General features: G+C 38.1%; 1 protein-coding gene across 1 annotated transcript in view; it reads left to right on the top strand.

Moving 5' to 3' along the window:
• The first annotated feature begins 659 nt into the window (after positions 1-659).
• Positions 660-18170, top strand: part of uxs1 (UDP-glucuronate decarboxylase 1) — a 145678-nt gene continuing 128167 nt past the window's right edge. Inside the window, exon 1 of the mRNA XM_028800679.2 lies at positions 660-1339. Coding sequence (XP_028656512.1) covers positions 1246-1339 — 94 coding nt within the window. The 5' untranslated portion in view covers positions 660-1245. The remainder of the gene's footprint in view (positions 1340-18170) is intronic.

Genomic DNA, 18170 nt, shown 5'->3' with positions numbered 1-18170 from the left:
ATGTTTTGATTCTTTGACTTGTATTTATCTCCGGTGTGAATTTATCGATTGTACATCTGTCACGCAACTATATGGAGTCAAATTCCTTGCATGCGAGCATACGTGGCCAAAAAACGTGACTCTTATTTTGACTGTACTGTATTTGGAAACATGTACAGGTCCCTGAGTTTACGCAAATGAAACTGTTAGTCATATACAAACAAAATGAATTAGAGCTGTCATTTTTGGATAAATATAGTATTCCCAACAAGGTATTCTGAATTTACTGTTAAAGTACCGCAAAATGAATCTGACTATTTATAAAACAGAAAACGATTTCTTCGTTTGTTCCACTAAACCAGCATTAAAGAGGAGGCATTTTTTAAATCAGAGCAATTATTTTTAACACTACAGCGCCGTTTCAACAACACTTCAATTTTCAGTATGTTTAAACAGCACTTATCTTCGTACTCTTCGAAAGAAAGTTCAAACGTTTCTCCCTTTCGCAAACTATATTTCCTTACCCGATCACCCTTAGTTCTACTGTGCTAAGATTGACTAGTGTGGACTGAGTGTTAATATAGGGGTTAAAGGTTATGCTCGAATGCGTTTTACGAAAACGAGAGTAGAAAACACCACCACCTATATGGCTGACTCTAATCACTTGTGTAGTACGTGAATCTAATTAGGGGATTTAATTTATGAACCGAGCAAATACCAGTATCTGTGTACTTCTAGTGTAATCGCGGCAGGCACAGCTAGTAGATTGAAGATCGTTCGGCACACTATGGTGTTGCGGGCCTGCGAAGAGTAGAAGAAAGTGAAAGGACTGAAGTCGTAAAAGGGGGGGAGACGTGGACCCAGGATTGTCTGAACGTTTAACTCGACTCATGCTTTATCCTTTCAGCATCATGCTGGCACTTTTTAGTGCGTTGTAGAAAAATTAATTGCAAAAGAAATGGCTTTTGTGACTTGTACTTAGTTGCCGTTTCGACTGTTTTTTTTTTCCTTTTTCTTTTTGCTTATCGTGGTGTGTTCAATTAAAGTAAATTCTGACTGGACTGAAAGCCTCGTTGTCCTCTGTTTGTTGGAAGATCGGTGTACTGAGCTAACAAGTGGCTAACGGCGAGCGCGGCGGCAGGCTCGTGGACACGCTTTTATGTCATGGAGAACAAATAAGTTATGAGGAGTTTAATTCATTGAGCTCACAAATGCAGTGAAGGGAGCTCGCATGCTTCCGGGTTTCGCGAGATTGGTGTGCGGCGGATGATGAAAAAGCGGATGGTTTGGCTAATTACTGGAATAAACAGAAGAATGATGAAGCTGTTGATAGCCCTCGCCTTGATCGCCTATGTTGCCTGTAAGTAAATGTTTGTTCTTCTCACATTGCATCTGCTGCCAGTGTTAGCTTTATGGGTATCTCTCCGTGTAGCATCCCTGACAGTCGAAAACACACAGCTGGGTGATAGCTAGTACGCATGCCATTACCTCTTCATTTACTTGAATCACGAAGAGCCAAATATACTTTTACAGGCGTGAAGATCAATGTGTATTATGCCAAATACCTTTAGAGGTCCGTATTAATGGATCGGGAGTTAACGTTACAAAAACGAGTACAATTTTGAAGTGCTTCTCAAAAAACCTGTGAAGAAAAATCTAAGGAAGAAAACTACAAAATAATGCCAAACATTGACAGTGAAATGTATTCTTGTAGTTGCAGACTGTTGTCAATTGTGTATTTTTTTAATTTGTGAATAGTGTCAATACTAGGATAGTCTACAAGTTGTTTTCATATACTGTACTTCCATGTATCTTGAGCTTTACAGAGGTACATTAACCATTAAAGGTAACATTTATTAAGCACAAGAGGAAGTATCTGTTGTTCCAGTAACTGCATAATGGCTCATCATTTCACATCATTTAATAATGGTCTATAAACTTTGACAAATTTTCTTTTCCAAGTTTGGAAAGTTTTTCATTTTTTGTAGAGAATGAATAAGAACCTTATTGTTTATTTTTTCTTCTTCTAGTTGGGAGTCTGTTTGTTCTAGTTTCCATGAAGTTCCTACTTTATGATATCAGGGACCACCCCTTAATTCTGATTTTCTTTAGTCAAGTGACTATCCTTAAAATTCAACTCAAATGTTGTTCCTGGAACTACAGAAACACAAGGAAAAACAATTTAATCCAATTTATTCTCAAGACAGATTTCGTTTATCATTTCACCCATATAGAAAGCAACTAGTCCTTTCATTGGCACAGTAAAGAAATCTGTAATTCCTCTGCTGCCCTTATAAATAAGTCAAAGGAACATGCCTGTAGTTTGGAAGGTAATTTTTGGTGGCCTTTCTACGGCAGCCTATTAATTTTGCTGCACATGTGCATTGTACTGTAAATTTCTGATATCTTTCAGATGTATCAGTCATTTTTAGAAAAGAGCTGAATCACAAGGTCTGAAATACTATAACTTTTTGAATTTGTGGCAAAAAGGAGTAGAAACCCCAGCATTTAAAGTATATTATGGTTTATAAATGTAAATACTAGTGACTCATTGGAAATCAAATTAGCACTGATTCTTCTCTACATCGGGAGACTGAAATCCTGGCCTAGGTCACTCGCTACTTTAAAGATTTGGAGCATTCTTTTACTGTTTGTGTGAGTACACCCTCAAAGCACAGTGACTCTAAATTTGTCTGGTAACAGAGTGGTATGTGAGTGAGTGTGCTCTCTGATTGACTGTCATCTCGTCCCCAGTGCCTCTGTTATAGGCTTCTGATCCCATGATACTAAAATTGAATTTAATGTGTTTTATGAATGGGTTGATGGAGTTTTAGGATGAAATATATTTTTCTTTTTTAGCCTTTTGTACAATGCTTGACTGGTTATACTGAATGGCATTTTCATGGTAAATGTTTATAAACAGACTATTTTAAGATAATTATTAAAAATAAGGGTCTAAATTATAGACGCTATACTTTGACATAATTCAGAGTAATATGCACCTATTGTATATTAAATTGCTGCTTTTAAAACCACTTGAAAAACAGCTAGAGAACCCTTAATAGGTACAGTTATAGAGTTATAGTGTATGTAGTGCTCATGTTTTATTATTTTTAAAGCTAAAACTAGGAAAATACATGCCAATTCTTTTGTTACCTTGTTGAAAATCTTGTTTAAAAAACAAACATAATTATGATAATTTTAATCAATTTAACGCAACGTTACTAAACCCCCTTAATTGGCTTGAGGTTGTATTCACACTTGGTGCAACCTTCTTGCTCCTTTTTCAGTTAAGTCCCTTGGATATATGTATATGCATATACATTTATATTTATCTTTCTAACACATGAACATTCTGATAAGTGGTTGTGGTGCCTACCTTAAGTTAAAGTTCAGATTGTGTATTAAGTGTACACCGTGCAATTGAGATTCTTTATTGCATGTCTCACCCGTCATGAGACAGCAGAGTAACTGACATTAAGTACAACATCAGACGACTTGAAAGTTCATGTGTTTGGATGCCCTGATCAGATTTGTTTAGGGACAATAGCAATCACGATTTCATGATACTAAATTGGCCACTTCTAATGTTGAATCAGTTTTTTTTCTTCTTTATCACTTTAAAAAACCTTTTACACTAAAAGCTCCTGAATAACCCGACACATTGAAGCGTTATTAAAGTGTTAACTTTGGTGTTTTTATAATTTAAACCATAGACCACAGGTGCTATCTGTTCATTTTTTATTAAGAAAGTGAAATTCTGTAGGCATATTATTTAGTGGTCATAAAATAAGTGAAATTCCCTTAAAGTACATTTTTTAGCTAATAAAATCCATATTACTAACCAAGAATGGTAAACCGGAAGGCATGGACGCAGGTACATGGCGATGGGACCATGAGACATACTGCGCAGGCGCCTACAGCGCGCGTCTCATAAACCGCAAGCGAAGTCTTATCCACCGCGAACGAAGGAGTCACGGCCCAAAAATGAAAGAGCTCAACTAACGTGAATGAGAAATGAAGCAACAACGCGCCCATAGCTAACGACTAACGACACAGCCACACAAAAAAGAGGATTCTGTGCTGCACCCCAGAGTCAAACAGAAGAGGCTACGGAGGCCCCACAGGTCCACAAAGATACTACGAAAGGCGCAGGCGCCTACAACGCGCTTCTGAATAGGACATGAAGCAACAACGCGCCCATAGCTAACGACTAACGACACAGCCACACAGAAAAGAGGATTCTGCACTGCACCCCAGAGTCACACGTAAGACACTACGGCGTCCGCAAAGGTCCACAAAGATAGTACGAAAGGCCCAGGCGCCTACAACGCGCTTCTGAACTAAACGTCCACACTACACAGCATGGTCCGGGTAATGAGAAAACAAACTCTCCGTATTAAACGTACGGCATCCTCACACGTCCAAACCATATAGCATATGTGAATCACATTACAGTGATGCATTATTAACGGTACAACCACAGAAAACGCTCCTTATTAACAGTAAGTGCAATTATCCATATTACTAACGGTAGACAACGGATAACTAATGGAGTCACGGTCACGGCTCCAAAACGATCCAGCTCAACTAACGGAGCTACAAAAGCGAGCTCGCATGGATATAAACAATAGACGTAGGCGCCTATGACGCGTGTCTGAAACCGCGGAAGCAAAACTGTCTCGGCTCCAAAACCAAACAGCTCCGCATGGACAAATACAATGTACATAGACGCCTACAATGCACGTCAGAAACTGCAGAAGCAAAGCAGGCACGGGTTCAAAATGAAAGGCCACAACTGACGGAGATACAAACACGAGCCCGCCTGGATATAATCAATGAACGCAGGCGCCTACAGCGCGTGTCTGAAATGCTGCAAGCAAAGCAGGCACATATCTCATACATTCATCAATGTATTTCGGGTTACCCAACACCGGGGGTAGGCGAGCGAAGCCCCCTTGTATGTACAGAAAATGTGTTCATAATGCATACTGTATGGCATAAAAAAATAAAGTGTCTGTCTTAATAAGATGATCTCATATTAATGTCTTCTGTAATGTACTTATCTGAAACAAAGTTTCATGTAAACAAAAAAGTAGTTTCTGCCAACTGTCTAACAAAAAAATGAACAAAAAAAACCATATATATATTCCCTAATTGGCCGCAGCATTAAAGCTGCCTAGCTAATATTGTGTAGGTCCCCCTTGTGCCGTCGAAACAGCTCTGACTTGTCGAGCCATAGGCTCTACAAGACCTCTGAAGGTGTCCTGTGGCACCAAGACGTTAGCAGCAGTCCTTTAAGTCCATTTCTCTGGTCTGGCTGTGATGTGCCCATGCCTATTTTAGGCACTTTTGGCAGTGGACAGAGGTCAGTATTGACACTGTGCCCAGTCTGCATCTACAAAGCAAGCTGCGATGCCTTGTGTGTTCTGATACCATTTTGTCACGGCAAGCATTATGTTTTTCATCAATTTGTGCTATAGTAGTTCTTCTGTGGGATTGATCCAGATGGCCTAGTTTTTGCTCCTCATGCGCAACAGTGGCCCTTCGTGCACCCAAGAACTTGTAGCCAGTTCACCAGTTGTCTTAACCTTGGACGACTTTTGGTTGCTACTAACCTCTGCATACTGGGAACACTTCACAAGACCTGACGTTTTGGAGATTCTCAGACCCAGTCGTCTTGCCATCAAAATTTGGCCCTTGTCAAAGTCGGTCAGATCCTTCAAGAACTGACTGTTCTCTTGCTGTCTAATGTATCTCAACCCTTGACAAGTGGCATTGTAATGAGATAATCAATGTTATTCACTTCACCAGTTAGTGGTTTTAATGTTGGGACTGATTAGTGTATTCTTACACATTGATTCAATCAATTGATATTGTCAGTTAAACACTGCTTAAATGTAAATATACATACTCTTCTAGGTTTTAATCATTAATTGCACAACAGCTTTTGTTGCTGTTAAAATATACATTTACTATATTTATACAGGTGGTTTTCACAGTGTGCCAGCTTGACTATCCTAATTTTTGACGTGTAATTATAAATAAATGGAATGCCATTTTAATTATGCAGTACTTGTTTCTCACCAAAAACGTATGCTGTACTGTATGATATACACAAACAAATATGAAACACAGTACAAACCTTTAAAAAAGCCGCAAATCTATCAAATGTTCGTGTGATGTTTATCAAGAAGTTACAAGGCTAACATCCTTAACAAGTAATAAGTGACATAGACAGATCTTGCTGTTAGCTAGCAAGACTGTTGTTTACTAAGCAGCAATTTCAAATTTTTCTTTGTCTTTTTCTGATTGAAAATATAAGCTGCAACGCGACACCTAACACATGTCCAAACTCTGACAAGGAGTGTCTGTTTTAATGATAGGGCAAAATAAAAATGTCTTTTCTTGTTGTTTGTCTAATTGCATAGAATGTCTCTGGTGATTCTTTCTTTTTTTTCAGTTTTATTACTCCACTTTCCTTAATGTAAAGGCTAATAATACTCCAGCCATTTCTGTCTCTGGTAAATTCTGCCTTGCTGCTCTCTGTTGACAGGAAGTTTTGCAGCAAAAAAGCGTGCTAGCTCAAATACAGTAATACCTAGCATAAAGGAGCACTGTAACTAAATTATCATACAGCTTAGAAAAGAAGTAGCTGAAAAAAATTCAATTTTTTTGTGATCAGCCAATTTACCAATCATTGATCAAGCCTTTTGTAGTAAAAAAAAAAAATGGCTGATTTAGATCAGCAGCTGATCAGGCTTTACATATAGGAAGCTGCAAGTGCAGTTAAACGATTAAAGTAAATCTTGTAGTGTTAGCATGCAATTAACAACTCTTCCATGAACAATCTAGTGGAGTCTGTAATACCTCATATCAGTGCAGCAATAGCCATATTTTGGGCATTCATTTAATATTGGGTTATCAATTGGAATTGTCTTTCTGAACTCTGACAGAACAGGGTGCTTGAATTGTAGTTGTTGGATATTTTTCAGTTTATTTATTCGTTTTGTATGTGTTTAAATGTTGCTTATTGTTTTTACATACATAAATATTCTTCTCTACTTCACACACAGACACATGCATACATGCTTAACATCACATTTATCCTTTGGTGCATTATTTAAGAGAAGTTTATTAACTGTTTTCTTCAGCTGAATGTTTGAGAAATAGACTTTGCTTGTGCACATACTATATCATGATCTTACTTCCATCCATCCATTGTCCAACCCGCTGAATCTGAACACATGGTCACGGGGGTCTGCTGGAGCCAATCCCAGCCAACACAGGGCACAAGGCAGGAACCAATCCCGGGCAGGGTGCCAACCCACCGCAGATGATCTTACTTATTTATAATAAATTTGCTGTGCAAAATTCCTTAAAATTATTGGTTTAGTGTTTAATGCTTGCAATGCACTAAAAGAATTGTTAAAATTTTCAGAAGGAATTTAGCCATTGTTTTGACTTTGATGCTTGTGTTTTACAAATTATACTTGAACCATCTATACAAAAGTTTCTGAATGTGCCCTGAAAGCATTTTATTTTGTGCTTATTTTTTTTTTTTTCTTGCTTTTGGTAAATGTTGAGTTTTGACCAGTGTAAAGCAATGCAAAATAAATTATGTTGTGATTACTAAAGATATACATAGACTAAATACAGTTCGGTCCATAAATATTTGGACAGAGACAACTTTTTTCTAATTTTGGTTCTGTACATTACTACAATGAATTTTAAATGAAACAACTCAGATGCAGTTGAAGTGCAGACTTTCAGCCTTAATTCAGTGGGTTGAACAAAAAGATTGCATAGAAATGTGAGGGAACTAAAGTATTTTTTAACACAATCCCTTTATTTCAGGGGCTCAAAAGTAATTGGACCAATTAAATAACTGGAAATAAAATGTTCATTTCTAATACTTGGTTGAAAACCCTTGCTGGCAATGACAGCCTGAAGTCTTCAACTCATGGACATTACCAGATGCTGGGTTTCCTCCTTTTTAATGCTCTGCCAGGCCTTTACTGCAGTGGCTTTCAGTTGCTGTTTGTTTGTGGGCCTTTCTGTCTGAAGTTTAGTCCTCAACAAGTGAAATGCATGCTCAGTTGGGTTAAGATCAGGTGACTGACTTGGCCATTCAAGAATTTTCCACTTCTTTGCTTTAATAAACTCCTGGGTTGCTTTGGCTGTATGTTCTGGGTCATTGTCCATCTGTATCATGAAACGCCGCCCAATCAATTTGACTGCATTTAGCTGGATTTGAGCAGACAGAATCCTGCTCAGAATTCATTCGGCTGCTTCTGTCCTGTGTCACATCATCAATAAACACTAGTGTCCCAGTGCCACTGGCAGCCATGCACACCCAACCCATCACACTGCCTCCACCATGGTTTACAGATGATGTGGTATGCTTTGGATAATGAGCTGTTCCACGCCTTCTCCATGCTTTTTTCTTGCCATCATTCTGGTAGAGGTTGATCTTGGTTTCATCTGTCCAAAGAATGTTTTTCCAGAACTGTGCTGGCTTTTTTAGGTTAGATTGGACTTTGCTAAAGAACATCTTTCTATTCTTGAGGCTTATGAGTGGCTTGCACCTTGCAGTGCACCCTCTGTATTTACTTTCATGCGGTCTTCTCTTTATGGTAGGCTTGGATATCGATACGCCTAACCCCTGGAGAGTGTTGTTCACTTGGTTGGCTGTTGTGAAGGGGTTTCTCTTCACCATGGAAATGATTCTGCGATCATCCACCACTGTTGTCTTCCGTGGACGTCCAGGTCTTTTTGCGTTGCTGAGTTCACCAATGCTTGCTTTCTTTCTCAGGATGTACCAAACTGTATATTTTACCACTTGTAATATTGTAACAATTTCTCGGATGGGTTTTTTCTGTTTTCGCAGCTTAAGGATGGCTTCTTTCACCAGCATGGAGACCTCCTTTGACCGCATGTTATCTGTTCACAGCAAAATCTTCCACATGCAAGCACCACACCTCAAATCAACTCCAGGCCTTTTATCTGCTTAATTGATAATGACATAACGACGGACTTGCCCACACCTGCCCATGAAATAGCCTTTGAGTCAATTGTCCAATTACTTTTGAGCCCCTGAAATGAAGGGATTGTGCTAAAAAAATGCTTTAGTTGCCTCACATTTTTATGCAATCGTTTTGTTCACCTCACTGAATTAAAGTTGAAAGTCTGCACTTCAACTGCATCTGAGTTGTTTCATTTAAAATTCATTGTGGTAATGTACAGAACCAAAATTAGAAAAAAATTGTGTCTGTCCAAATATTTATGGACCTAACTGTAAGTGTATTACACTAGCAGCAGATATTGACTACTGATTAAAAAGGTGGCAGTAATGAAAATCTGTAGCCATCGTGGCTATCAGGGATCTGTTTGGCCTCTCTGTTTTGGTATGTGGTGCAGCACATATAAAACTAGTAACTGTAATTATTAAAAGAATTGTAGTAAAGCAGAATTGAGCTCCAAGAGTATGGGCACCTGTACTTAAATAGTGGTATAACTTGAATACTGTTTTCTGTTGTTCATTGATAAAGCTCAGAGTTGGTCTTGTTTCTTAAACCCTTTAGCTCACCATGAATCTTATCGGTGTGCCAATGTACACCAAAGTTTACAAAATGCCACATTTGGTGTCTGAAAGTTAGTGTGCTGCATATCAGTAAAGGTGGAAACTTTTTTTGTTATGATCATTTAGTAGCCTGGATTTTGGGAAGCAGCCTAATTAAAGGGAGCAAGTGCTTATTGGACTTGCATTGCTGAAAGATTTAAAACTCACTTTGGTCTGATATGATGACTGTCATCTTGTGATCCATTTGACTAATGCTTAACACTTAACTAAAGCCTCATCAAAGTCACTTTTTGAGTTCTTGACCAATGAATGAAAGGGGACAGGCTGGTCTCTAATTTCCATGAAGCTTAGTTTACTGTTTAGGGTGTGTTCCCTGAGTATTCCAAAAGTAACAATTCAACAATATTTTAACCAAAAAGCATGCATTTTGCATATAATGTTAAAGTGACTGGATATCATTCTGTCCTCTCCGTAATATTGCCCTCCTCCATCCATTTCTGTCCTTTAATGATGCCCAAACTCTGGTTCATTGTCTCATAATGTCTTGTATTGATTACTGTAATTCCCTCTTCATCGGCCTCCCTGCAAAATCTATACAGAAGCTACAGTACATTCAGAACTCCGCAGATAGAGTCGTCACCCACACAAAGCATTTTGCTCACATCTCGCCTTTTCTCTCCCAACTGCACTGGTTATTGGTTCCATCAAGGATTAAATTTAAGATTCTGCTTCACATCTTCAAAGCCCTACATTCATTACCTTGCCCCCCTCTACCTCACTCAGCTCCTAGCTCCTTTCACTCCTTGTCGCTCTCTCAGGTCCTCAAGTAGTAATCTCCTTATTGTCCTATGCACGAGACTCTCAAACCTGGGGGGCAGGTACTTCAGTGTTCTGGCCCTTAAACTCTGGAACTCTTCCCCAGCCTCTCCGAGATTGCACATCTTTCTCCACCTTTAAATCTCAACTCAAAATTTTCCTCTTATATTAACTTTTGTATTCTGTGTGATTTTAAAAAAAAAAAAAAAAAACTCTATGTAAAGCGACCTTGGGTTAGTGAGAGGCGCTCTATAAATACAACTTTTTATTATTATAGCTGACGTGGATTATGCAACACAAATGATGTACTTTTTAAAATTTTTCTATAAACATATTTCAAATCATTTGTTGTTGTACACTATTGGCTTCTGTTATGTTATAAAAGATTTTTTTCCCCTCTGCATTCTGCATGAAAACATGAGATTAATTTTTCTTTTGAAAATCCACTTCAAAGTCAGTCAGTCAGTACATGGGGTAAATAACATGTATTGGGTGGAGTATACCTTTAAGTAAAAATACCACAAAGAGCACATTTTCATGTAAGGTGTTTTTGTTTGAAAGAAATTGATGAAGGGGCTGAACAATTTTTTGAAAATACATTATATAAAAAATATGTGAATACCTTTGTTTAAGAGTGTGGACCCCCGTAGGTGTGGGGGAAAGAAAAAAAAAAAAAGCGAAACGAATTACATAACTCATTCAAAGTAATTACAGTGGGGCAAAAAAGTATTTAGTCAGCCACCAATTGTGCAAGTTCTCCCACTTAAAAAGATGAGAGGCCTGTAATTTTCATCATAGGTATACCTCAACTATGAGAGACAAAATGAGAAAAAAAAATCCAGAAAATCACATTGTCTGATTTTTAAAGAATTTATTTGCAAATTATGGTGGAAAATAAGTATTTGGTCACCTACAAACAAGCAAGATTTCTGGCTCTCCCAGACCTGTAACTTCTTCTGTAAGAGGCTCCTCTGTCCTCCACTCGTTACCTGTATTAATGGCACCTGTTTGAACTTATCAATATAAAAGACACCTGTCCACAACCTCAAACAGTCACACTCCAAACTCCACTATGGCCAAGACCAAAGAGCTGTCAAAGGACACCAGAAACAAAATTGTAGACCTGCACCAGGCTGGGAAGACTGAATCTGCAATAGGTAAGCAGCTTGGTGCGCAAGATCTCACCCCGTGGGGTCAAAATGATCACAAGAACGGTGAGCAAAAATCCCAGAACCACATGGGGGGACCTAGTGAATGACCTGCAGAGAGCTGGGACCAAGGTAACAAAGGCTACCATCAGTAACACACTACGCCGCCAGGGACTCAAATCCTGCTTAAGCCAGTACATGTGCAGGCCTGTCTGAAGTTTTCTAGAGAGCATTTGGATGATCCAGAAGAGGATTGGGAGAATGTCATATGGTCAGATGAAACCAAAATAGAACTTTTTGGTAAAAACTCTACTCGTCATGTTTGGAGGGGAAAGAATGCTGAGTTGCATCCAAAGAACACCATACCTACTGTAAAGCATGGAGGTGGAAACATCATGCTTTGGGGCTGTTTTTCTGCAAAGGGTCCAGGACGACTGATCCGTGTAAAGGAAAGAATGAATGGGGCTATGTATTGTCAGATTTTGAGTGAAAACCTCTTTCCATCGGCAAGGGCATTGAAGATGAAACATGACTGGGTCTTTCAGCATGACAATAATCCCAAACACACTGCCCGGGTAACGAAGGAGTGGCTTCGTAAGAAGCATTTCAAGGTCCTGGAGTGGCCTAGCCAGTCTCCAGATCTCAACCCCATAGAAAATCTTTGGAGGGAGTTGAAAGTCAGTGTTGCCCAGCGACAGCCCCAAAACATCACTGCTCTAGAGGAGATCTGCATGGAGGAATGGGCCAAAATGCCAGCAACAGTGTGTGAAAACCTTGTGAAGACTTACAGAAAACGTTTGACCTCTGTCATTGCCAACAAAGGGTATATAACAAAGTATTGAGATGAACTTTTGTTATTGACCAAATACTTATTTTCCACCATAATTTGCAAATAAATTCTTCAAAAATCAGACAATGTGATTTTCTGGATTTTTTTTTTTCATTTTGTCTCTCATAGTTGAGGTATACCTATGATGAAAATTACAGGCCTCTCTCATCTTTTTAAGTGAGAGAACTTGCAGAATTGGTGGCTGACTAAATACTTTTTTGCCCCACTGTATTTTTATTTTTCTTGCTAACTGTTCTTTCAGTAGTACGGAGCCCTGTTCCATATTAATTTGCTCAAACGGGTTATTATTTTTATCCCTCTTGCAGTCCAGTTCTTATTATGGAGATCTGTATGGTTTTCTAGGCATACAGTTCAGTGAACTGTAAGGTGTGTGTTAAAATTAGTGAACAGAAAGAGGAACTAGTTTGAAGTCTTCCACTTCCTCACCAGTCAAGCTCTTTTCCTTTAGATCTTTTTTTGAAAAGGTTCTTTGATTTTTTTTTTAAAGAAACTTTCTGTAATGTTATGCTGCATCTTCTTTCCATTCCAAGCTTTGAATTTGTGCTCCCGTCAGTAATTTAGTATCTACCTCCTTATCAAAAAAAAATAGCAGCAGTTTGACTGCTCTTTGCTTCAAATCAAACAAACTTATTTTGATGTATCTTATTGTTTCTTTGTGATTAATTTAAAAAATGCTTGTCTGATGTAGTAATACTAAACAAAATAAAGGCGAAATTTACAAAAGTTTGTTCTTGTGTATATGGACAACTTTTGTGTGCAGTAACTATGATAACATACTGTGCTCGGTCCATTTCAAGGTTATGGGGAGCTGGAATCCAACTTAATAGCCTGGGATGCAAGGTAGGAAACTGGTCAGTACAGTACATCGACTCCTCAAAACGCCCACTTACGCATACACCCAGGCTCACGTTCCATCAGTTTGTTTTCCCTGCCATGTTTATTACAAGTCGGGGTCGGGGTGAATATTACCTTGTAATTTATCAAACATTGAAGGACTCATTTAGTAAATGGTTATTATCTTTTGCCTTTTTGTATGATAAGGATTAGACTTGTATCTCATTTTTATTTTCATAAACAGGATGTCATTTACAAATTGATTGATGAGGTGAATGCCCTTGGCATAATGTTGAGGCCACCATACTGCACTGCAGGATAGTGTTCCTTGGGGCATGGCCAGTGTTAGACATGGGATATTGTGCTTTGGATTTTGGCCATTGTTGTAATGGTGAGTAACATTTTCTTTGTTGCACATTCCCATTGAGATTTTCATACAGATGCTTGATTCACCTTTACTTCTTACTCAGCCAGTTATACTCTGTAGGTGTTTCACTGTGATTGTGGGCTTTTTAGTGGCTTTCAACACAAGTCTTCTTATTTAAATGCTGAGATGTCACTTTCTAGAGAAAATTTTGACAGTGTGATGCAGGTTTTGTTTCGGATACTTATTATTAACAGTATTCCTGGGGAATATCAGAGTTTCAAGTTTTGTATCTTCTTCTTCTTCATCTTTTCCCATTTCTGTGTGGGTCACCCTTCCCCAAACAGCTCGGTCTTCTACCACTTGACCAGTCAAGCTCTTTTCCTTTAAATCTTTTACCTTATCCATCCTCCTCCTCTTTGGCCTCCTTCATTTTCTCTTCCCCTGTACTTCCATTCTCATCTCTCTTCATATCCCATCACCTAAAAAACCTGGAAAAAATGTTAGTGACTTTTCATATTGTTTTTGTTAGCCATGCTGCTTTTTGCTCTGGTAAGTCCGACTAAGTACGAGTGCCCACCGCTCTTTTGTTAAGTCGAGGTACGAGTATCACAAATGAAGAAAGTGAACTTATTTAATGAGGCATTATAATGGTCTTTAGGCATTTACTCCATATTAAAAGTGATAATTTAGCAAAGCAGCTTAGTAAAACTCTGTAAAGATTAAGCATTTAAAACAAAGCACTCAAAATGTTGGTATTAGACTAGTTGTGCTGGACATGGCTTGATACTTTGCAGTGTGCTGTAGGCTGGACCAGGACGTCAAGGAATAATATACAGGAGTAAAATATACTGTCCAACCCCCCCCCCCTCTTCACTGATGCAGAAAATAAGTTAATGATACAGGTGTCCTGTCTATACATACATTATTAAATTAGGCCTCTTATACAGTATATCTATTGATTTAAGCAATATGTGTCCTGTCAGCAGCCAGCTTAGACTGTGTGAAACTGCATGTTAGCTGAGGTGGCTTAAATAAGCATTGCTGATGCTGAAAAGTCTCTTTTGAAGTGGTAATTTTAAGGCATTATAATAACAACTTTAAAATAAAAAATATGACAGTCATTTTCAGTTGTTATTAATGAGACAGATAATAAACATTTGTTTGGTGTGATGGATGCATGATAGCCCTATCTTAAAGCTGGGTAATTCAGGGATCTCAGGTTCAGGAATGAATCAGAACAGAATCAGCAGCAGAAAGGTGCTTTTATGATGCCAGTGAAATGTTTAAAAAAACTATTTTTAGTGCAATTATAGATCCAAGAGCACAGCAGTGAGGTAGAAAAAATCTGTTCTAAAATGTGTTATGAAGTGGTATGTTTACAAGACAATTGGCTGTCCATTTTACTTACTTATATGCTAATCATTCAAAATTATCAAAAGGCATATTGTAGAAGTGATGTGTAAAATCTGATCCGTAAAATACACTCATGTCAGGTTTTGCCTTGGAATAAGACACCTTTTAATATATTAAAATTATATTTCAATGGAGGCTTTTGGTCTGACAGCCCTCATGGATACAGTGGTACCCCATCATACGGGATTACATGTACAAAGACAATTTAAATTTGACATTAATCCAGATCTTTTGCAATTTCAAATGGATGAATAATTGTTTTTCTCTTGCATTTTGATTTACCCTAAATATTAAACTGCATTTTGGATTAAGATTTATGTTTTGGGGGACCTTATACTAACTCAGTTTAGGAGTTTAGAAATGAGTGGTTCACTTACTAGATCCTCTTCATTTCATTTTTTATTACATGCATTTGTTTCTGTAAATAATAAACAAAAAACCTGTAGATTTTATTTTTTTCTTTCTGATAAATGGGTCATACTGTATCTATATATAGTTATATACGGTATGTAAAAAATTTAAACTGTCTGCTTCATTGAATTTGTAACTGAAAAGAGCCTCTACAGTGTACACACCTAAACATAACATGTTTTTACTTATTTTATTGCCCTGTTCATATTTATTTCTAGAATTTAATATGTTGGGCAATTTAAAGCTGAATGTGGTAATTTTAATGTGACATTATTATTGGAATATCTAAATTATGCTTTGATAACATTGTTTTTCATGTTGAAACCTGTGCAGTATCGTGTTGTGCATTGTGTAATTTGTACATGTTTTGACACAGGGGATTTATATAACATTTTTCCTTTTAGCTCCATAAAGAAAGGTTTATTTTTAATGAGGGGCTACTGGGTTTGATGTTTTTTATGGTTCTTATTCACTGACCAGTTGAAGTATTTGTATTCCAACTTAATCTTAGAATAAGATCTTGTTTTCTTTCAGATTGTAGAAAGGCAACTCATTATCACATAGGTTAGAAAGTGATGCTTAATTAGAAACATGCCCATTTAAATACATTCATTTTTTAGGGCACATTGTATAATTGACACACCTAGAAAAATTCAATGCTGAGGTACCTTGGTCAGCAGTTGAGGTATCACAAGTGCTTTCATCATTTTTGATGTACAGTATACTCTTCTGTCAAGCCAAAATAGGAAGGTATTTCATTTTACAGTTATTAGTTTTTTTTTTCTCAAAATAATAAGATAGTCATGATAACTTAATGAATACTGCACAAATATGTGTATGTGCTCTCTGTAAAACATAATGCTTTTGTATTATGTTTCTGTTTTTCTTGAAATACACTGAAGCTTTGGGCTGTTTTCTTTCTTATTCATGGTTATTAAATGTGCACCAATACCTAAATGAACTGCAAAGGAACTTTTTTTTTTTGTGATGCAAGGATTATTGTGGAATGAGGAAACTAAGCATAAATCTAAGTTGTATTGATCTGTTGACGTTTCTGTACAGTAGTAAAATCTAAAAATAGTTTTCAATTTGGTGTCTGTGGTGATAGTTTTTCAATTTGAGCTTCATTGTTGTTATTTTATCAACACCGAGACCATAACATAATAGTGTATATCAAGGTTGGTCACCAAACCAAAACTGGATAATTTATGAACCATTAATCGTACAGTGATTTTTAAATACTTGATGACCCACTTGCTAGAAATAAAATACACAATACATGGCCAAAAGTATGTTTCAGCTGCACCCATTGTTAACAGGTGCATAAAATTAAGTACATAACAATGTAAACCCCATCAACAAACATTGGCAGTAGAATGGGTTGTACTGAAGAGCTGTGACTTTAAACATGGCACTGTCATAGATTGTCACCTTTACCACAACAGTAGAGTGTTGTACCGTGTTAGCCATAGATTGATACAGGAAAAAGTAGGGTGAAATGACACCTTGCCTGATGAAGGTGCCTTAGCTGTCTCAAAAGCTTGCATTTGTAATCTATTTAGTTAGCCAATGAAAGGTGTCATTTCACCCTACTTTTTCCTGTACCTTTACCACAAGTCGGTACCAGAGATTTCTGCTCTGGTAGATGTACCCCAGTCAGCTATAAGCACTACTGCTTTAAAGTGTGAGAATGTAGGAGTGGCGACAGCTCAACCACAAAGTGGTTGACCATGCAAACTCACAAAGCAGGGCCACCAAGCATTGAAGCACATAGCATGTGTCAATAAATGGATGCTTGAGGGCGCTGTTGCCCCGTGAAACCCCACATACAGATGCAGACACAGATTTAAAAGCCCCCAGAAATATTTTAATTTTCTTCTTTAAAGTGCCCCAAAGCACTTCCACCACCATAAACAAATAATAGCTATAATAATTATACAATACTAAACACAATAATTCTCCTCCTCTCCTCCCAGCAGCTCCATCACACTCCCTCCCAACTCCGGCTCAGCTTGCTGGGTCTCTACCAGTCCTTTATATAGTCCTTGACCTGGAAGTGCTTCTCTTCTTCCTCCCACGTGACTTACTAGCACTTCCAGGTCAGCTGGAGAATTCGTTTTCAATCGGCCCAGAAGTACTTCGGGGTTTCCATTGTCGTAGTTCATTAGTACTTCTGGGCTAGGTGAGAATTTATTTTCCCTCCAACTTCCCACAGCGTCCCCTGGCGGCACCCACGGCACCCTGCACGGCTGTGCTGCCAAACTCCAAGTCCCATAGTGCCCTGCGGGCATCCTGGGCACCGCTGCCATCTATCGTCTTGGGGGAAGCAGTGTTGGCAAGTTGTTGCATTCCCCCATCCTTTTATTCCAGGGGTATCCCGGCCGGGTTGAGCTGCTGGCCATCCATCACAGTGTAAAAATCACGTATCTTCTGTTGCATCAATCACAACGGAATGCCAAACTGTCTCTATAAGCAACATCGGCACAAGAACTGTCCTGGAAGAACAGTTGGAAGTTTTATGAAATGAATTTCCATGGCTGAGCAGCTGCACAAAAGCCTAAGAGTAGAATTCAGCCCTGCTTTTTAAATTTTTTTTTTCTGTCCTCAATGGCCATCTGACCTTATCATTGGATTGTCATTTAGAAACTTAAAAAGAAAATTCAGTATTTTAAGGACTCTAGTTCGCCTTATTTTATATCTTTCTTCTGTAAGTATGCATTGTTTATTTATCTTTTGTGTACCATTTATCCAGCCATCTATTATCCAACC

This window comes from Erpetoichthys calabaricus, chromosome 4, assembly GCF_900747795.2.
Source record: "Erpetoichthys calabaricus chromosome 4, fErpCal1.3, whole genome shotgun sequence".
NCBI lineage: Eukaryota > Metazoa > Chordata > Cladistia > Polypteriformes > Polypteridae > Erpetoichthys > Erpetoichthys calabaricus.
This window is presented reverse-complemented; position numbering and strand designations above follow the sequence as displayed.